Genomic DNA, 21904 nt, shown 5'->3' on the forward strand with positions numbered 1-21904 from the left:
AAAGGAGACGAGAGAGGCCGGGCATTTATCTTGGCTCGCGCATGAAATTAAGCCCTTCGAGTGTCTTAGCGTGCGATAATAATAACGGACGGCGCGGGTGGTTCTTCTTATTTTTCAAGCCGGCGAGCGCGAACGAGACCCGTCGCCGGGTCTCATATCGTCATTATCGCGTGTACAATTAAATCCTTTCGCGGGGCCGGATGCGCTCTCGCCGACTGCCGAGCGGGATCGACTTAAACGCTCGGGAAATATTCAACGTCACAACGTCACGTCTGGCTTGAGCGGCGGAGCGTCTGCTTCTCGAGAATAAATCTGGATAAATGTTTCATTTTACGTTTGATATATCGATTTCTTTGCCACGACGGGATCAACGTTTCATCGACGAAGCTCAGCTCAGCTCAGCTCAGAAAAGCTTGTAATATTCATGCGAAATGATACGATATTACATCACCGACAGGGGAACGTTATTCCTAGCTCCTCGTTGGAGAACAGCAGCTCCAACGGCCGTTCCGGAGATCCGAAAATGTTCAGCAGGCGAGATTCGGTAAAGCGAATTATTCGCGCATTGCACGTTGAGCGCTCCCCGCAGCGTGTCACTAACGTAATGTGACTTTAATCGTCGACCTCGTAACGCCAACGAGGTACCATGACCGAAGCCCGCTGGACAAGGCGGTGGCCTATATTTCGCGCCAGCCTCTCCTCGTCGTCGTCGTCGTCGTCGTCGTCGTCGTCGTCGTCGTCGTCGTCGTCGTCGTCGTCGTCGTCGTCGTCGTCGACGTCGTCGTCGTCGTCGTCGTCGTCGTCGTCGTCGTCGTCGTCGTCGTCGTCGTCGACGTCGTCGTCGTCGTCGTCGTCGTCGTCGTCGTCGTCGTCGTCGTCGTCGTCGTCGTCGTCGCCGTCGCCGTCGCCGTCGCCGTCGCCGTCGCCGTCGTCGTCGTGGCCGTCATCGTCAACTCGTCGTTGGCTCTCGTCATTCTCGCTCGCGCGGGCTTGGTCCAAGCGGCCTCCTAAGCGCGCCACAATAGGCCTGTATCACTTATTCGCGGTCCATTTTCTCCGACATAAAGGCGCGCGAGCTCGAGGCTGCCGCTCGAGGGCTGGAATCCGGCCGGGGACACGGAGGGGGGAATGATAGCGCGGGGCACCCCATCACGGACGCAAACACTCGCTCCGTCGTGATTGCGCGGTCGCGACCCATCTATTATTCACCTGGCTTCCAGCATCGCGTACGCGACCACTACCATCCGGCTCTATCCTAATGCACTGGAGGCTCTCTTTTTTTTTTCTTGACATCCCAGCAACATTTCCGTATGTGTATGTGTGTATGTGCGCGCGTGTGACTCTTCTTTTTTCCCGATTGAGAACAACTCTAGACGTTCGCACTGAATTATTGATGAATCATTTACTTGTCAGTTATCGGGAGAATTTTCATATTAATATGTCATTTGTTATATCGTTGAAAACATCACACCTCGTTTCACTCAATCTCTCGTCTCACGGTCGTGCTCGCGAAACGGTTGGAGGAATTGCTCGGCTTTTGGGTCGTGATAAATCTCTCTCTCTCTCTCTCTCTCTCTCTCTGTCTCTCTCCGCCGCTTTCTTCTTCTTTGTTTGAGCGGACGAAATTGACCGTAATTGAATCGTGTGTGTTACAGCGGAGGCACGACCACCGTAGCAAATAACGTGGCTCTCTCGCCGCCGGGTGCCGGAAGGTTATCAAACACGGAGGCGCAGCAGGTACAGCAGGACGGCGTGGCGGCCCTTCACAGGGTCCTCTGCGCCGAGAGCTTCGCCGAGAAGGAGCGTCGACTGTCGGAGATGATCCTGCAACTGCAACTCATCAGGGAGCAACTGCTGCAGCAGCAGGATCAGTCGAAGGTGAGTGATTCTCCGCGGCTGTGAACCGCGCCCGTGTAGGAGGCGCGTAATATAATTATGCTCGCATTATAAATTATCGCAGGACCGTGAGTGCGTACCGGGTGTCCCAGAACTACCCTCCATGTACGAATTGACGTGACGTCGATTCTCACTGATAAGCTCGATAACTCGCTGAAACTCACTGAAACAACGCGAAAGATCGTGACTGAAAATAGTGACTCAATAGTGAGGCTATAATCGGAGGCTATAATCGAGAGCTTCGTGCGAGCGCGGGCAGATGAGGAATCGTTGCCGGATGATACAAACAATGATGGTAGTCCTGGAAAGCCCGGCGCACCGGGTATAACCGCCTCGTTGCGGAATGCGTCGAATGGAAGCGGCGGATTCGAGCGACAGACCTCGTTGTTGTTGCGTATATCATAGTGGATAATGATACAACTCCGGCGTGCTCCGGCGGACAGGTGCATGATCAACACAACTCGCTCAATCATGTCATGCCATGCGGGATATCGTTTGCGATTAATAAGAGAAACAGAATGCGCGCCGTGCCGGTGACGAAATCAGGCACGACGGATCGCGCGCGAGCGCGAGCCTGTGTCTCAATATCAATCGCCAACGCTGGCCGGCTGTGCCTTTTCGAGCGACGGAGGGAAAGTGCATCGATTATCATGGAATTATAATCACGCGGTTAAGTCGCGCGCGCGCGCGCGGCAGCGGAGCGGGAAAACGAGAAACGCGCGCGCGCGCTCGCGAGTGCCCTCAGCCAGCTCGTTACGAGCGGTTCCCGTTCCAACGGAAGCGACAAAGACACGATAAGGGACGCGTACGTCCCTCTCGGAGAGTCGATGAGATTCGATGACGCTCGCGACGCGATTAAGCGAGATGAAGAAGAGAAATACTTTCGAAGCACGAGCGCACGCGCGCGCTCGGAATGCAAAGCCGTATTCTTCCGCTTAGAAGCATCCCCGCGATGCTCAATAATGACAATAATGTCAAGACCTCTCTCCGCGCGATATTACCGTACTAATAGCGGCGAGTCCGTTGCACCTCGGCGAGTAACAGTACACCTTTGATGCGCCTGCATCACGCCAGAATGCGATTCGCGGACGCGCGATTGGCCGCGCGCGCGCGCGTGCGAACGCCGGGCACAATGAGACCTCATTGAAATCACTTCGGCTTGTATCGGTTTGATAAGCACGTCGAGATTAGTATCGTCTTCCGTCTCACGGCGATGACTCGATACTTCGGCCGGCCTGAAAAAGCGCGGGTCATCGCGTGGCTGCGGCGAAACGCAACCGCGCGCCGTAACCGCGCCGCCACCGCCACCGCCGCCGCCGCCGCCGCCGCCGCCGCCGCCGCCGCCGCCGTAGCTCGGAGGAATCGCGGGAGACCGGAGGAACCTGTCTGCCCGCAAAAATGCGAGCGCGTGCAGATAATGCCCGACGTGTATTACCGTTATTATACCAGTCATTTACGTGCTGTGGAAACGATGTTTCTTCTGCCGATGTTCCGCTAAATTCACCCGCCGGCGAAATTCTACGAATGCATTCGAGTAAATATCCGTCGTGTACGCCGCGGCAGGTAAAGCGGGAGAGAAAGAGAAAGGTGCAGGAGGGGGGGATGGCGCTCACATACCTGGACACTAATATACGAAATTCGGGGAGTGCGTGGTAGCGCGCGCCTTCGTTCGTCCGTTCGTTCGTTCGCGGCGCAAACGACGACCCGAAGATACTCTTGTGCTCCCGTGGGCTCTCCACGAGGAGGAACCGCGCCGACATGCACTCGATCGCGCGTCGTGAGAGCGGACGTTTCGCCTTTATTAGTCTCGATTCGCGAAATACTCGACTCCCTTGAGATAAACGCGACGACGATGATTACGCTTGTGGCGTATCTCGCCTCCTCGGCTCTGTCGGGAATCTCTAAGCAACACGAAAGCACGAGAGGTATTCCTGCAAGAGGGAGAGAGGGGGGAGAGAGAGAGAGAGAGAGAGAGAGAGAGAGAGAGAGAGAGAGAGAGAGCGAGAGAGAGAGCGAGAGAGCGTTGGGGGTATCGTTGAAGGATTAAATCTGCGAGTGAAGAGGGCGAGGGAAGAAAGAGGAGAGAAAGAGAGAAAAGCGGAAGGAACCGAGAGTCGTTACGATCATCCGCAATTGCGCCAATAATTGAGACTCGCGGTCGGAGGGGCGCCTAACTACCGGCGATAACGCCGGTAATGTCTCGAGAAACGAGGGAGGGGCAGGGAAAGTGAGGAAAATGTCGGTCCGCGGCGACGTGTAACGCAGCTGCGTCCCGACGTTGCGACGTTTCAATCATCGGCCCGATCATGAAAACACATCGATCACATTGTCGAGCGCGTCGAGGCAGCCGGCCGGTTCACGGAGGCCCACCCCGGGACGCCTCGCCGAAGTCCTCGAGGGTGGAGAACACTCTCTCGTCCGCCATTTCATCGGCGCGGAGCGAAAACGCGTTTGTCGGCGGCGTTTGCGCGGCGAGGGCCTCCGAGTTAGCCGACGTTAAAGCGGAAGTGCAACGGAGGCGTCGCAAAACAGGCAGATCGGGGGCGTCGAGGGAGAGGAGAGGACGGAGGCGAGAGGGGGAGGAAAGAAGAGGAGCAGAGAAAGCGGGGTGCGGCGCGGGGAGAGAGAGGGAAGAGAGCTTAGGAGCAGGCATGCGAGGTTGATAGATAGAGCGAGAGTGAGAGCGAGAGAAAGAGGTAGGTGGAGTAAAAAGGCGACAGGAGAAACAGAGAGACAGACAGAGAGGGAGAGAGAGAGAGGGAGAGAGAGAGAGAGAGAGAGAGAGAGAGGAGAGAGAGAGACGAGAGAGAGAGACGAGAGAGAGAGACGAGAGAGAGAGAGAGAGAGAGAGAGAGAGAGAGAGAGAGAGAGAGAGAGAGAGAGAGAGAGAGAGAGACGAGACGAGACGAGAGAACGTAGGAGGAAGGCGGTAGTCTCGATGCTCTCCTCCTCTTGGGTCGCGGAGGGCGTATAGTAATGTTCGAGTTGGCAGACTCGGGGTCGAGTGGGGGTCTCCCTCTCCCTCCGTCCCCCCCCTCTCTCTCTCTCGCGTCCTCTCCTCCCGCGATTCCTCTCTCTCTCTCTCTCTCTCTCTCTTCCTCCGTTACCTTTCCACCTGTTATGCGACGCCGTGCCATGCTACGTTGGCACAGGTGTGCGCGACCGCGTCAGCCAGCGACGGAGCCTGCACGCTCTCCTCGATCTCCTCGGATCTAGTCTCCTCTCCTCCCCGACCTTTCTCTTCCACCTTCCTATGCCTCTCTGTCTCTTTCTCTTTCTCTCTCTCTCTCTCTTTCTCTCTCTCTCTCTCTCTCTCTCTCTCTCTCTCTCGCTCTTTCTTTCCGTTTCCCTCTTCCTCCCCCACCCCCCTCTCTCTTTCGGTCTCTTTTCTCTCTCTTCCCCCCCCCTCTCTCTCTCTCTTTCTCTGTGTCTGTCTCTCGCTCGCTCGCTCGCTCGCTCGCCCGCCCGGTGTCTTTCGGTCTCTCTCTTTATTCCACGCACCACCGACTCGGCTCCTGTCTTTCCCGGCGAACGAGCAGGCCGATCGCGCGTGGGCGGCGAGGATCGCGTTCCCCTCTACCCTGAGGCGCTTTCACGGTCCTACCTATACGTTCGGCTGCACCTGCAGCAGGGATATACTGTCACGCCCAGTAGTTGGACCACAGTCGACCTGCTGCACCGCGGACTTTCTCCCCCGGATGCATTCTCCTACCACCGAAGACGGCTTCGACGACGGGAAAATCCGTGTGTCGTAATCGGTGCTTCGTTCGCCACCGGTGGAACGCGTTTTTTTCTTTTTTCACAGACCACCGCACGGAGACGTGCGATTACCTCGGAGTCGAGCACGCCCTGTCGTGTAACAGTCCGACCAAAGAATGTCCCTTCCCGCCTGATCGAGGACATCCGAGGGACGAGGCGCCGCGCCACTCTTTGCTCTCTCTGCGAACGAAAGTCTCGCCGCGGGCGTGCGGAAAAACTAAATTATATTTCGGCGGACTCGTATATTTCTCTGAAATAAATTTCCGCCCTGCCGTGAATTTTTTACCGACGCACCAAACACGCGCGCGACGCAGCTGCGCGTGAAATTAGCACATTAACACGTACCACTCTCTCTTTCTCCCTGCGCGCGTGTGCGTTTGTATGTTATTACTTTTATATATTTTAATGAGAATTACGGCGAACATATCACCGATGAAATACATGCTTCCTAACCGCGTGCGAAAAGCCGCGTACGTGTGACTCGGAAAAAAAGCCGAGATCAACGGTTTCGTCCTTTTTGCCCGCGCGTGTGTTTATCTAAACATATTTTTGACATTTGACAGCGTGTCTTGCTTTGCCGCGGAATTTCGTTTCGCTGCTTCGAGCGCAACCTCCCGCGCCGATTCGAATATTATGACATTCCTGGTAAAAGCGCACTTGACGTTACATCGCGGTTCCGCTGCGGATTATCCTTCCTTTTTCCTTCCTGCGTACTCGTATCCGCGCGCAACATACTTGCAATTAACTTGCAATTGATCGAAACAACTTTAACGAGGCACAATGTGACGAATGTCTTGACGAAAGCGGTGGAAAAAAGAAGAGAAAAAAGCGCGCTGTACATTCTCGCGTAATGACGTGGCGACTCTCGGGGCAATTATTAATCGGATATATATATATAATTATGTAAATGTCTAATCGCCTGTCAATCATATCTGGCCGACGAACCGCGGCGCAACTTGCATTCATTCACTCGTGACTGATGTCCCCGCAAAAAAAGCAAAAAAAAATAGCATCAATCGAACCGCAAACGAGCACTTGTATAAAGCGAGGTGGGATATAATCACCGCCACTTTGCAGATTTTACTTTAATAAACACACATGACTTTCAAATCTTCCAAGCCGCTCGACTTGCGGAAAAAGCGTTACCGCCGTCAGACGATCGGTCTCCGCTCAGCGTGTCATTTCCGCGGTTAGACGATTTTCTTTCTTATTTTCTCTCTCTCCCTCTCTCTCTCTCTCCCTCTCTCTCTCTCTCTCTCTCTCTCTCTCTCTCTCTCTCTCTCTCTCACTCTCTCTCGCGTTTCTTGACGGCATTCAGCGACGATTACGATAATTATCGTCTCACCCTGTATACTCCCTGCAGAGCGACGGTTGCACTTTTTTTCTCGCGCTGCATGAGAAGAAAGAAAAGAAAAAGACAAACGAGAGATATCCTTCTCCTCCCTCCCCGTATCCACCGCCGCTGCCGCTGCACTATAATGCACCATGGGCAGTGCCGTGTGTATGACAATATCGTTATTACGCGCGGCAACGTTCACAAAGGCGGGGCAAAACTGCGGCGGAGCAGGCAGCATCCGGAAGCAAGTCGCGGGGGCGTGTGGCGTTTGGCGCGGGGTGAGCGTGCGTGAGTGCGTGCCTGCGTGCGTGCGTGCGCTGCTGCGCGGTCCACGCGCGTACGCGACTTGCGTGTATACGTCCATATCCGTTTGTCCATTTGCGTATCGGTCGGCGCTTTATGGGAATTAGCAGTGCATTGTGGGCCGCCGGTGGGCGGGCTGTGTGTGCACCGGTGCACGAGACGCGACCGCAGGCACGGCCATCCCCGCGATCCGGCGGCGGGGATTGCGGCGGGATAACTGAAGGGGATAGCGAGTGATAAAGAGAGAGAGAGAGAGAGAGAGAGAGAGAGAAAGGGGGAATGGGGGGAGAAAGAGAGCGAGTGGGCGAATGAGCGACTGAGCGGGTGAACGAGCGAGCGAGCGAGTGAACGAACGAGAGTGAGAGAGAGAGAGAGAGAGAGAGAGAGAGAGAGAGAGAGAGGGAGGGAGGGAGGGAGAGAACGGGGATGAGAGAGCGAACGGTTACGCGCAGAGGAAAGAAGAGAGAATTGCCGTGACCGGGGGGGGATGATTCTCTCTCTGCACCACTGTTTGTCAATACGCGAGCGATATGATCACCAAGTATAATCACCGGCGGACCCGAGAGAGCGTCGGGCTTTCTGTCAATAGAATGCTACTTTGTGACCTCCCGCGCGCGCGCGCACATCGACCCCCCTCTCTCCCGGTGCGCCGCTACCTCCACCTTTTCCGCCCCCGCGTCGCGTCCCTTATATATTGTATCAAACGCATCCGAGCGTCCATCCTCTGAAGCATATCGCCGCTCGTAAAATCCGTATCGACCACTACGAAGCGAACGTGTGCGCGCCGCGTACTCGACGCACGCACGCACGCACGCACGCACGCACGCACGCGGAAATACACACGCGTGAAAACCCGTGGAACCGCGCGCGGACCGTATGAACGTTCCGTACCGGCGAACAAAAGTGTGTCCTCCGTTCTGGATATTTGCAAAGCATACGCGCGCGCGCGTATGTTTTTTGTACGTTGTTACACACGCGCACATCCCTCATGGCTTTTTCTCCCTTTTTTTTTGTTGCGCGCGCCTTCTCGGCTATAGAGTCGCATGACGGTATCGCGATCTTTACGATCGGAATACGCCACGGACATGCGTGCATACTCGCGCATATAGGCGTAAAAATACGCGCATATAGGCGTAAAAATACGCGTGTTTATGGCAAAACCTTTAGTTGCGATAATTACCGCGCTGCAGATCACCGCGGACACGTGTAATTAGCGGCTGTTATGCCGGTCACGGGGTATACGCGGCTTGATAAGCTCATATTTCATTCGGCGCCTCATTACATATCATATTAATATAAAATCATTCATTCCATGCGTAATCGCGGCTGAAGGATCAAGGAGAGGTCATCGTCAAGGCGCTTGGGTACCGGATGGGTTAAAAAGATAGCACGACGCAACTTTATTTCGCTTACGTGAAGGAAGGAGAGAAAAATCTCGCAAAATTACGGAAACGGTTCGACGCAAATTTTCTTTCGCCAAAGTCGCTTGCGTCATATTCTCCTTGGATTATTTACGCCGACAGAAGAAAATTCGCACGATATAAAATGCATAACGTATTCAGAAATAGAAAAAGACATATATATATATATATATATATATATATATATAGAGAGAGAGAGAGAGAGAGAGAGAGAGAGAGAGAGAGAGAGAGAGAGGGAGGGAGGGCGAAAGAAAGGAACAGTCCGCGATGCTCGCGTGGTCTCTGTTTTCTCTCAGTCGTTTCACGCACTTAGCCGTCCATCCGTCCGTTCTTCGCGGGGGGGTTGCGACGCTCACACACACCCTCGCGTGCGCCCCCGGCCGCCGAGGCTGCCTTCGCTAACGAAGCCCCCGCAAAGCGCTCGCATTATCACCGCACCGCATCGCTGTCGTCGTCGTCATCATCGTCGTCGTCGTCGTCGTCGTCGTCGTCGTCGTCGCAGCAGCAATTTTTGCAGAACACGAGTCGGTCTGCCGTTAAACAGGCTAAACGAGCGGCGCTCGCGTTTTCGTCTCCGCCACCCCAAGCGCTCTTGAAGCGCGGCCTCACGAGAGCGGCGCGACCTATGCGCGCATCCACGCGCGAGGCACCTCTATCTTCCCTCCGTTCGATCCACCCGCCGCCGCGCCGCCGGGGGTTGCTGCGTCGTCGTCGGCCGGGCTGCTGCGGTGGCGGCGGCGGCGGCGGTGTCTGGTCTCGGTGTATCTCTCTCTCTTCAAGCGCGATCAAAGAATTACCGCACTCGTGCGGCAGGCCGACGGTGTTTGTCGTTTGATCGCGGTGCAACGGCGCGTGACTTTGCGCACCCGCGCTCTACACCCGACACCGCCCCGCCCCGCCCCGCCCCGCCAGCTCTGGGCGCGCGCGCGCGCTCCCTCGGGGGAGCTCGCGATTTTCCTTCGGATGAAAATCCATCCCTTCGGCGGGAATTCTTCGCGGATGGCATTTTCCCCATCGGCGTGTGCCGATAGCATCACAGTCGCGGTGAAGGAGATCCGTCAGCTCGTTTCTTCCTTCGATCTCGCACGTTGTTCGTGCGCGCGCGGACGCGGACAAAGTGCTGCTGAAATTGCGCCGCTGCGCGACCTCGTCGCGCCCCGCGAAGCAGGACGCGTTAACCGTTAACGTGTTAACTAACGTGTCACGCTCGTACTCGCTCCTCGCTTCCCCTCCGTCTGCTCACCCTCGTTTCACCGCGTCGCGTATCGTCGCTTCTGTTTCCGCGCGTTTTCGTGTTCTTCTCTCTCCCCCCCCCCTCTCTCTCTCTCTCTTTCCTTCTCTCGCTTTTGCTCTCTCTCTCTCTCTCTCTCTCTCTCTCTCTCTCTCTCTCTCTCTCTCTCTCTCTCTTTCCTTCTCTCGCTTTTGCTCTCTCTTTCTCTCTCTTCCGTGCATCTCGCTCTCCGTATTCTACTGGTCTTTCTTCGTGCCCTACCCGTTTCGTTTGCCACCCTGCCGCACCCTTCGGTTTGTACATCCAATATCTCTTCCGGAAGTCGCGTCCTCGTCATGCCGTACTAATGCATGTAATTGCAGCTAACCTCATTAAACCCGCCGACCGATGCCACTCGCGCAAATCGCTTCCCTCTCTGTCGGTGGCTCTCGTTCCGTCCGACCTTTTTCGCGCACGTAACAGCTCTTCCTCTTTCTCCCCTTTCCCTCTCTGCCTCTCAACCCACCTTCCCTGAGTGTCGGCGATGTAGTTCGCCCTTGCCGACTTGGACTCCCCTCTGTGAGACGATAGATCATTTACGAGAAGTACGTTGGCGTACAGGTGACAAATTTAGAGTCCTGGAATTTCGATTACGCTTCGGCAATCCCTCGGGGATTCACTTGGAGTTATCGATCAGCAGCATCCGCACGGGAAAGAGCGCAACGTTAAGAGCTTTTCACATAAGCGACGCGCGCGCGTATGGAATGCGAGGAATGCGAATGGCGCGACATCCGCAGGATGTAAAATCGCGCGAGCGTCGTGAAAATTGAAAATGCCGCTGCCGTAATAATTGAAAGTTTCAATCGCGTTATTCGCGCCGAAAGCGCGCGCGCGCTCGCTATCAGATAAAATTGAATTACAGATTGTGGGGGGGGGGAGGGAAAAGAGGGAGGAGGAGGACGGCGTTTGTAACCCGGTCGGCCCGCCGCGTTCTAGGCGGGCATTCGAAAGCCGATCGCGGACCATCCGCGTAAAACGCGTTCAATCAGCTCCGTATGTACGTGCATTCGGCCGGCCGGCATATCGGAAGTAATACTGCACTCCAAAAATCGCCGATGCGATTACCTACGTATCTGCTTTCGTATTTTTTAACCGTGACTGCAGCGGCCCGACCCGTTATTCAACGTCCGATTGAACGACCGTATAACAAGGCATGACTCGCTTCATTCTCCGATGCGTTGCCCTGCGTACGGTATCCTCCCTCTCTACTTTCCTCCTCCCTCTTGCTCTCTCTCTCTCTCTCTCTCTCTCTCTCTCTCTCTCTCTCTCTCTCTCTTTCTCGCGTTCCCTCGCATGTAGCGGTCTCCTGACACGCGACCGGTATTGTTGACGGTATAAATGTCGGAGGTATCGCGCTAATACGAATACGTTTAAGCGGCTCCGACGTCGATAAGCGAGACGTCACGGTCCGCTGGCCATCTCGCGTCTCGGCCACCGCCGTGCGTTAATTAGGCCGTGTGTTAATTAGCGCGAAGGTAATACGTCGGCGGGCATAAATATGTATACCGGTAACAATGAATCTCATCTCCAGGGGAGGGGGGGGGGAGGCAGCTCTGGAAATACAAACAACGCTATCTCGCGAAGCTGTATTATTTCTTCCATTCTCCCTCCTCTTCCCTTCCTCCGGTTGAAAAGCATGAGAGAGAGAGAGAGAGAGAGAGAGAGAGAGAGAGAGAGAGAGAGAGAATGCTCGCGTCACGGCACGATGCCGATTGACGCGCGACAGGCTCCGATTAATTGGCCGATTGTTGAAAAAGGTACGCAGTGCGCGACTGCGAATTCTCATTGCCAGTCCCCGCGATCTCCGGCGAGACACGCGCCCCTCGGTTCTCCGCCTTTTGCGTCGAGGACGGAAAGAAAAAGGAGGAAGAGGAGGAAGAGGAGGTAAAGTGAAGCAAAGAAGGAAAAGAGAGGAAAAACGTCGTCTACGATGTTTTTAGCGGGACGGCTGAGCGCGACGGGGCAAACGTTTAAATTGCGCGAGTTTATTATTAAGTGCGCGGGCTGAAAGCCCTCTCTGAAGTCCTCCCCTCTTCTCCCCCCTGCGCCCCGCTCCGCCCCCCGGCTGCCTGCGCGACTGACCTTCGTTACACGTTGAAGAAATTACTTATAGCCTTTTCATATCCGGCTGAGTACTCCTAATCGGAGCGGAGAACGGCGACGGAGGGGCGGGGTGTTCGGCGGGGGTGACAGCTGTTATATTAATTACGAAACAATTATGCCGCCGGACGGACGCTTTAGACGCAGCGTCTCGCGCTAAAGGGTATAAGAAACAGAACGCGAGCGCGCGTTAATGCGTCCATAACGCAATCCCGCGCGCTACCACTCGTCCGCGGCATTACGAACCCTCTTACGCGCGGCACTCCTACCTCTCCTCCACCTGCCCCCCCTCCCTCCCTCCCTCCCTCCCCGGTCCTCCTGCTGCCGCCGTGGCCGCGGTGGCTGCTTGGATTTTCCGCGGGGAAAGAAGGATCTTTCGTAATTATTTTTCTCATTAATGCGCCCCATTGTCCGTGCGCGGGAGAGCGATATCGGTAACTACCCCGCGTCTTAATTAAATCGCCGTGTGAAACGAAGCTTCAATCTAAAGGCGAAATTCCGCGCGCCCGCGCGTGTATTCGAGGCTAACGAGCGCGCTGAGAGATATCCACGTGTAATCATTGTAAATAATAATAATAATAATAATAATAATAATAACAACAACAACAACAACGTTCATCGGAGAGTCGCGCGGGTGACGTGCGATTTCGGAGACGTGCAACGCGGCAAGAGCGATTCCTCGCTGCAGGGGGAAGGACGGAGGGGGGAGGATCGTATTATCTTCGTCGCAGTGCTCGTGTTTCGCGGCGAGGCGCTTCGACACTCTTTAACACCGGTCACAAGAGCGAGCATGAAACGTTTCATTGTTCTCTCCCTCTCTCTTCCTCTCCCCCCCCCCTCTCTCTCTCTCTCTCTCTCTCTTTCTCCTGGACAATGCCATTGTCGAGAGGGGCTCGCGGGTCGAATAAGCGCGAGATAATTATTTTCACCGAGTCGCCTTCTTGCCGGGCCTTGCAGCGAAATCTCCGTCTCTTTCGAGAGGAGGGCGCGCCGTGAATATCCCGCGGACGTCGCAGCGAAATCGTCTCGCGGCTCTGCGTTACTCTCTTTCTCTCTCTCTCTCTCCGTCGTCATTCTTATCTAACGGCGACCCCCACGTTAGCGACACGGATTGTTAACTGAATCCGGGAGCCGGCATTGTTCGAGGGTACCGAGCGCGCAACAGTGGCCCATTGTATTCCCGGACACGTCCGTCGACTTTTCTTCCTCTCTGCCTTCGATAGCTTTTTCTCTCGTTTCGCGATCCGTCACCGTCGACCGGTCGACCGGCCGGTCGACTCATCGTAAGCTCGTAAACTCGCGCGCACGCTTCTCTCTTCCGCTACGCGCGAACGCTACGGCGTCTCTTTCATCCCCTTATCGGGGGTATCGGTCCTCTCTCGAGGAACGAGGAGGCTGGCGCGGCTCTCTCGCAGAGGCCGAGAGCGCGGCCGCAGCGCGCGGAGAACGCTGGCGGATATAATGCGCGCGTTTCGGCCACGGAGCCCAGAATAGTTCAAAGTAAATACTGCTTGCGCGCTGTGTAGTGGTGAGTGGTGCCTTCTAATCTTCTTCTCCTTCTTCCACGGCCGATATTCCGATTGCATTATGAGCCGGGCTCGAACAGACGCGGCTCCTCGACAGGCCGCCGCCGCCGCCGCGCCGCGGCCATTGTCGCGGGCCCCGGCGAGTGCCGTTCCAACAACAATTCGTTGACCGCGTGCGCGCCTTGTGTGCCCGTAATGATGTCGAATCTTCAACTACACACGGTCATACGTGTCACCGGCGCATCGTCGTTCGGGCACGAGAAGCGGAGACTCGGAGCGCAGCGATGACGGCCGCTCCCGCAAATCTCGGTCAATCGGAGGACGCTCGGGGCGGGCGGCGAAGCGGGGAGTTCGCCGGGTCGCCCGACAATGGACGACGCGGCTTTCGGCCGCAATATTTGAATCTAGGTGTACGCCGCAAACGATCGCTCAGAGCTACAGAATGAAGTGGAAGTAGGTACCCGGCGAGCATTGAGTGCGGTTATACTTGTAACTTGGACGGCGACCCCGAGAGAGAAAGAGGGAGAGGAGAAGGAAGATGGAGAAGGGCAGGGCGAGGAGAAGAAGGTGCGGGGAAGAGAGACGGAGAAAGAGCGAGAGAAAGAGAGAGAGAGAGAGAGAGAGAGAGAGAGAGAGAGAGAGAGAGAGAGAGAGAGACAGACAGAGAGAGAGAGAGAGAGAGAGAGAGAGAGAGAGAGAGAGAGAGAGAGAGAGCAGAAGCGGGCACGGTAGTAAGAATTCTACCGCGCGCGCGGATGTGAATGAGCCCCGCAGCTGCCACATTCCTATGTGCCATCACCGCGATTTCCTTCCATTTTCTTTACCCTCCTCCCCGAATATATTCTAGTTAGACCTCGAGAGAGCGAGAGGGGACTGTGCGTGCGCGCGCGCGTGTGCGTGTCGGGTTGCGGCCGAGTCAATGCGCGAGCTAGCTCGAATCGCGCTCTCTGTCGTACGACATAATTTCATTATGTCGTCGCGATCTTGAACGCACAGGGCGAAGCGTGTGTGTGTGTGTGTGTGTGTGTGTGTGTATGTGTGGGCGCCATGGGCCGGCAGTTGCGTAAGTAACGCAACGTAACTGCAGCGTGAAAGCGAGCCTCGCGCGACAACGGCTGTCTCGTCAATAGCGCGGCTTAACGCTCGGCTGTTGGCATGTGCGCGGCGATTCCGGAGCTGGGGAGGGCCTCGCGGAAAATATCGCACGCCGGCTCTCGAAACGGCTCGGCGGCCGCCGATGCTTCGACGAGCGAATTTGTCCGCGGGAAATGCCCAGGAGTCAAGTACATCCCCGCGCGGCATCCGCTCCATGCGCCGCGAGTCGCGTCCGAAAGAGATGTCCAAATCGTTCCGAGAGCCGGTGTGGACAGTAAATATAGCGCACTCGTGACATTTGCCTCGCGATTGTGGGCTGTCGATGTGTGTCGAGTCGAATCGTGTGTGTACACACACGAGCGCTTGATTCAAGTTCGCGTTTCGCTTTTCTTCCCGCCGGTCGGTTGATCGGTCGGCAAGGACGCAAAGGCGACGGGAGGGGAGAGATCTCGGGGAGGGATCCGTTGTTGCTTATCGGATAGGAAAAGCCATCGAGGAAGAGTGTCGCGAGGAGCTTTGATCAGCCGACTATGCGTGCGGCACTTGGTGCGCGCACGGATTTTCGCGTAAAAAGCGCGCCTCGTCGGCGCTTTTGTGGAGCAGGGTCGGTCATAGGTCCCGATCCGCGCGTATTTCTGGGGTGTTGCGCTCTCGCGCGCGTCGTCCGAATCTTTATTTCGGGTCTCACGTTTCGCCGGCGAGCGAGCGAGCGAGCGAGCGAGCGAGCGAACGGCGGAATAAATATTGCATACTTCTGTGGAATGCAGCGCGGCGCGAAGGTGCCGATATCAGCTTACGGTACACGCACTGCGTAAACGAACCTTTTCGGAGCACGCGAGCGTGCAATTTACTCGCTCTGATATGGATTCAGGTTATTTCGCTCCGCTTTATTATGACAGTAAACGATCCTAAACGATACTTCCCGCGCCATATTACGTTACATCGCGGCGTTAATGCACGCACGCGTGCGTGCACGCGTACGTGCACGCGCAAATACGCACATACACACACACACGCGCGCGCGCACACGCACTTACTCTTTTCGGTAACGTTCTGTTTGAGGGAAACGTCATCGCATCGGCAGCGTCGCGTCGCATCGCCGGACGCGTTCCTCCGCGCTCGTTCGCGAGGACGTCCCTGTAATCGAGATCGCGAGGTATCGTTAACGCGATCATTCCCGCGGCCGAATGCGAATTTGCAACTTAACCGTTTCGCGCGCGCATCTGCATAAAGTTATTTCGCGCGCTCTCGGGAATCGTATTTGAAAATATTCAACGCGCGCGCGACGCATGAAATTGTTCTTCCTTCGGCGAGGACTCGCGAGGGCTCCCGATACGTCGCGCCAGCGAGAGAGCGGATTTTTTCATTAATTGTCGTATTTGTCGTCGATTAATTTGTTCATTAATCGCGGGACGTCTGCGACCGCGCGCGCGCGCGCGCGCGTTTTATAATTTCATGCGGCCGTGTCATCGTCTGTCGCCGGACTCCGAGAATAGAATTCGCTATCTCTCATTTCACGACAGAGAGAGAGAGAGAGAGAGAGAGAGAGGGAGGGAGAGAGAGCAAGTGAGAGAAGTCGACACGGCGGCCTGCGATAAACAACGGCGAATAATACAAGGCAGACCGCGAGTTCCGTGTTAGCGCGGCGCATGGGAACCTGATTGACTTGCATTAGAGTCCTATTTCGAGGAACGGGTATTGATCAGAGAGAGACGAGCGGCGCGTCCTCCGAGGGACGACGTGTCATCCGAGCGCGCTCTCGGTGATTCCCCGGAGATTATTCGCGCGAATCGCGAGATCGCCGTCGATCCACGCGCGCGGTCGCGGCAAATCTTTTCCTCCCTTTCTCTTTCTTTTCCTCCCTCCCCGCTGCCCCCTCTTTTTCTTTGTCGGCGGGAACTTTGCACAATCGTACCCACTCGCGCGCATAATGCTCGCGTCGGCAGCGCGATGAATTAGAATCGCGGTTGCGCCGCGCGACGTAAGGGAGGAGGGGGGGGGGGACGCGCACCGCATCGCGCGCGGCACGTGCATCGCGCGCATTATTCTCGTTTCTCGAGTGCTCGAACTCGTGGTCTCGGGCCTCTCCGCTGTGGCGAGCCTCGGAAAGGAGGCTCGGGCAGGCCTTGGAGGAACGAGCTGGAGGGACGAGCGATGAGCGCGCGAGCTCTTTGAGAACGAGAGAAAGAAACGAGATCTCTTTCACCGATGCGCGCACTTGTTATTGTTGCTGCTAGCGTAATTTTTATAATAACGATAACAAATCATTATTATTATCATTATCATTATTAATTAAGACCGCAGACAGATGCGAGGGAAACTTGCTAGCCTTGTACTTATCTACTTAGCCCCCCTTTCCCCCCCCCCCCCGCCCATCGAGCACGACGAACTTGGGGTGGCGCAGACATGTTTGCGTATTATAGTAACCCTCGATCCTCCTTCTCTCAGCGCCTTCTCGTTGTTTTCCATCCTCTTCCTCCTGTCCGTGCGCCTCGATACCGCTCTTCACCGCCTCAATTACTTTCGACGTGCTGCTACACGTCTCGGGAATGATATCGATGCTCCAAATAAATCAAGCAGGAGGGCTCTCTTCATTAACCCTCCTGCGGTTCTATTTACTGGCAGAAATTAGTATCAAAATGGTAAAATTTTTTCTGCGAAGGGAAATATTTACTTTCGTGCTTGATAATAGCTTTCGAACGTGCTGATTTCAAATTTGAGGTTGTTGCACAATTCAAAATGGCGGGTCAAAAATGGCGGACCTGAAAGTAGTACTACATGATAAATCTTACCCCGAGGCAGACTCGGGTCTAACCGAGTAAGCCGGTTAAGCCCGCGCGATTCGCGTGATATTCGACGCTGCGCCGCCGAGTCAACTTGCTGATCGCAGGACGATTTTAGCAGCCGCGATATCGCGCCGACCGAGGCTCTCTATCCGCACCCTCTCGCAGGCTCTCTCTCTCTCTCTCTCTCTCTCTCGCGGTTGAAAAAACTCGCGAGAAAAACGACGCGCGACGAAAACGAGGCTCCCTCAAGCGACGAGGTAGACGCAGTACGTTGACACCGGCGAATAAACCGATCGAGGTGTCGAAGTGGCGCGGTGACACAGTGCGTCGCGGTTGTCGGCTGCTGCGACGCACCAGGGAGACAGAGGGGTCGGCGAGGGATCCTCTCGAGAGGGGTGACCGTTGATGGAACGCCGACGCCGACGATAGAGACAAAGAGAAGAAGAAGAAGCGCCAGATGGATCAGGCAGTCCCGCGGAACGAAAGGGGGAAAGACGAGTGAGAAGGACGTGTGTCTCCTCCGTGAATCGCCCGCAGAGGCAGAGAGTGAGAGAGAGGGAGAGAGAGAGAGAGAGAGAGAGGGAGAGAGAGAGAGAGAGAGAGAGAGAGAGAGAGAGAGGAAGGAGAGGGGGGAGGAGGAGGAGGAGGAGGAGAAGACTCGGGAATCGAGCCGGAGGAAGCGACGCGAGAAAAGAAGATACGCCGGCGGGGCCGGGTATATAGAAGAAGGAACCGAAGGAGACAGCGGCGCGATTGCCCTCTTGCTCGCCTCAACGTTGACGGGGGTTGCCTCGGACGCGTCCCGACGTCCCCCGCTCCCAGGGGACAGTCGCACACCACGACTTAAGCGCGCGCGCGCGCGCGCATACACGCTCTTCTCTCTTCTCGCGGAAAGAACTCCCCCGGCGGGCGTAAGAAGCCGAGGACAATAATCCTGCTGACAGCGCCGGCTCATCGTCGCAGCTTATTTCGATCCGCGGGCAGCCGCGCTAAAAGGAAACGCCGGCTGTCATACGCGTCGTGATATCGGGGCTTAATGCCATTAGCGCTCGCGTACGGCCGCTCGCGTCCCGAGCGGTCTCGAGCGCCGAGGAGGAGGACGCGGGTGGATCGCCGGTGCTCGGACGAAAATACTCGCGGGCTCGCTCATTCCGCGGAAAACCCGCGATTTTTCCGACCAGCACTTGGAGGCTTCAGCTCTGGGAACATTGGAATCCGAGAGAAATCTCATTAACACTCCGCAATTTGACGTCGAGTGCGTTTGGCTCGACTCGATTGTTTTTACATCGAATTGCTGACGGCAGACTGCTGAGAAAGTGAGGAAGAAAATTCCGACCGCAGAGTTGACCCGGCGTTATCGAGGTTGTAACGACCCGAGAGATGTTTTTTCAAACTTAATTAATATTTTCTCAAATTACCTATATTGAGAGCCTGCTATTCCGCAAAAGTTGCTAGCTTTCTAAAATCATGGCTGACTCTCTCTCTCTCTCTCTCTCTCTCTCTGCGAAGGTAGATCAGAAAATATTCGGACCGTCATGCGAGCCAGCTGAACGCGCGTGTAGCGCGTTCACCACGCCACGATGACGCTGGATTAAACATCTTATTGATCGAAAAGAGGGCGGGGCAAAACGGTGCCTATTGTTCTAACCGGCACTCCGTATGCCGCACGAAAATGAAGTCGCTCGGCAGCTGTCAGGTGGCCGCGGCTACCGCAGCGTATTCAGGAGCGGGTCTCCGTCCTTCTTTTTTGTTTTTTTCCCAGAGTCTCGCGGACCACCCGCTGTTCTGCCGTAACGGGACGCTGAAGTGACCACCGGCGGTAGGGTGTTAACGCTAAATACAAAATTCGCGCTGCTTACGGCGCGTCGCGGTCGCGTGCACGGCTGCCGAACATCTCTCGCGTGCGCACGGCGAACGACTTTTCGACGGGGCGACCGACATCGAATCCAAGTGCGGCATTCCACGCTCTCCTGCCACTCCGAGCACGGTTACCGTCGCGTTTGGTATTCGTGTCAGCTGGCAGGGATGTAGAACACGCGGTGGCGGGTCGTGAAGGATAGGGAACGCGCGTCGTTGGAGTAACGCCCGAGCAAGCGAGACGCCGCGCGCGCTTGAGGGCGGCGGAAAGCGCCGCTCCTCTCGCGGAGGATCTCCGACGTCGCTGATGACGCCGCGCTCCTAACAATTCCATTTGCACTCGCGTGCCCGATGATGCGTCATTCTCGTGAACCTGTCGAAACGCGCGGACGTCCCGCGGCCGCCTCGCCGCACGACAGTCGTCGTTCATAATCCGCTGCGATGGGAAGAAGCAAATATAAAGTAAGTCCGGGATAGATGGGCATAGTTTTTTTTTTTAATCGGAAATAACACATCTATATTATCGCAGTAAATATGATCAACAACATATTAACACACTCATTAGAGGATACTGTTAAGGGGATAAGGTACAGGAGAATTTTTGTGAAAAAAAATTCACGGGACGCCAATAATAACGAAATATTAAAAATATTCCGTGAGGGATAGATGGTCATATATGTGAAGAGGTAGTTGGGCATACCTATAATAATGTAGAAATTTGTTTATCTTTATTAATTTTTTTAGTATTTTACTTCCTTTTATTAATTTTTAACCTTCTTATCCTTTTATTAATTATTAATAAAATAAAGCATTTTCAAATTCTAAATTTCTTAGAATAGAAAGCAAGGACAACATTGGAGAGAAAGTTGAAAAGTGGCAACATAGAAAAAGGCCCTATGGGAAAACATTTATTAAAGAGAGAAAAGAGAAAGAAATCTACTCGGCATCTTTAAACGAAACGAGAAACTGTTCAAAATGTACTAAGGTTTTCAATGCTAAGTATCGAAGGAAAAATGATAGTCGAATAGATATCGGATCGACATATTTTATACATCTATAGCATCTAGAAAACGTCGATCATCGATGTTCATTGCTTACTATTTCTTGCTGAGTAGGCTGCCCATCTAACCCTGATAAAAATGAACCATCCCGTTTGGAGAGTTCGCGTAGAGATGCGTGTACCGCGTGAAACGTAATCTCGGCGACGAATTTTGAGATTAAGTACGCAAATACGATGTTTTTTTAGTCGTTTAAGCTCAGATCTAATGTAACTCAAAGTAAACCGAAGTATTCGCGAAGTATTTTCGCGAGAATTCTCAAACTTAGCCAACGATACGACGACTTGGGTCCTTCGAGAAGACCGCAGCGATTTTTGCGAAGGGCTCAAGACTGATGCTCTTGTTACAAAAATGAAAATCGAAGTTGTGCTGGATTTTGAGGCTTTGAGTTCGTCGCAAAAATCCTTACGAACATGTCCAACGTCCCCGTACAATAATATCGTACTCGATTATTTATTCAAATTTTCAGATTCTCTGTCTCTCTCTCTCTCTCTCTCTCTCTCTCTCTCTCTCTCTCTCTCTCTTTCTCCCCGCCTTTCTCGCGGCTGCTTGAGCTGGCTCTCAGGAGTCCGTTCGCGCGGAGATTATCGGCCCTTATACGTCCGAAATTCGACGGGAAGAAGCAAGCGTGTGCGACGGGGGCATCACGTTCATTCAACGACAAACTGAATTATCTAACGGTATAGCGTACCGCTCGATTATTTACTGACACGCGATTCTCCCTCTCTCTCTCTCTCTCTCTCTCTCTTCCTCGCAAGCCGCTCGAGCTCTCAGAAAGCGGCGTTCGCGCGGCGATTATCGGCCCTTACGTCCGACATTGTCCGACAGGAAGAGGCAAATGTATACGAAGAAGATATTACGTTAATTCAGCAAGAAACTCAATTATCTAACGGTGTACGTGGCACTCGGTTATTTACTCATGCGATTCCCTCTCTCTGCCTTCGTCCGCTTGTTCCCGGAAAACGAACCGCTGCGCGAGCCTGCAATTATCGATCAATGAGAAATCAATGCCCTGCGTGTCCGTCCAGCGCGAGCAGCTCGACCGACAGCAGAAACCTCACATAGTTGACTCTGCGAGCATTATCAGCCTCGCTCGTCCAGGCGATGACGCGCCTTGGAAAATGGAACAAAGTCGCCTTTGTGATGCACGAAGGGGGACGACGACGACGACGATGACGACGACGACGACGACGACGACGACGACGACGACGACAACGACGACAACGACGACGGGGGCTGCGTGACGGCGCACCGTACGGAGAAGCGCGCGCGGTTCATTCGGATAATACCGCGAACGATATCGGCCGGCGGCAAAAGGGGGATTATTAATATTAGCGCTTTCGCGAGAAACCCCGGCCGCGCCGCGCCGCGCCGATGATCGGCCGATTTGTTTATCCGCCGGCGCGGAATATCAAAAGGATTAGAGGCGCGGCGAATAGATAATAAACATCGGCCAATAAAGATATCCGAAAATACCGCGCCGTGCAACGCTATTCG

The 21904-nt window shown here is 54.8% G+C and overlaps 1 protein-coding gene across 1 annotated transcript in view; it reads left to right on the forward strand.

Moving 5' to 3' along the window:
- Sox102F (transcription factor Sox102F) overlaps positions 1-21904 on the forward strand; it is a 66877-nt gene that overhangs the window by 25068 nt on the left and 19905 nt on the right. The window contains exon 3 of the mRNA XM_025301427.1: positions 1656-1878. Coding sequence (XP_025157212.1) covers positions 1656-1878 — 223 coding nt within the window. The remainder of the gene's footprint in view (positions 1-1655; positions 1879-21904) is intronic.

This window comes from Harpegnathos saltator, unplaced genomic scaffold (assembly GCF_003227715.2).
Source record: "Harpegnathos saltator strain DR-91 unplaced genomic scaffold, Hsal_v8.6 scaffold418, whole genome shotgun sequence".
Taxonomy (NCBI): Eukaryota; Metazoa; Arthropoda; class Insecta; order Hymenoptera; family Formicidae; genus Harpegnathos; species Harpegnathos saltator.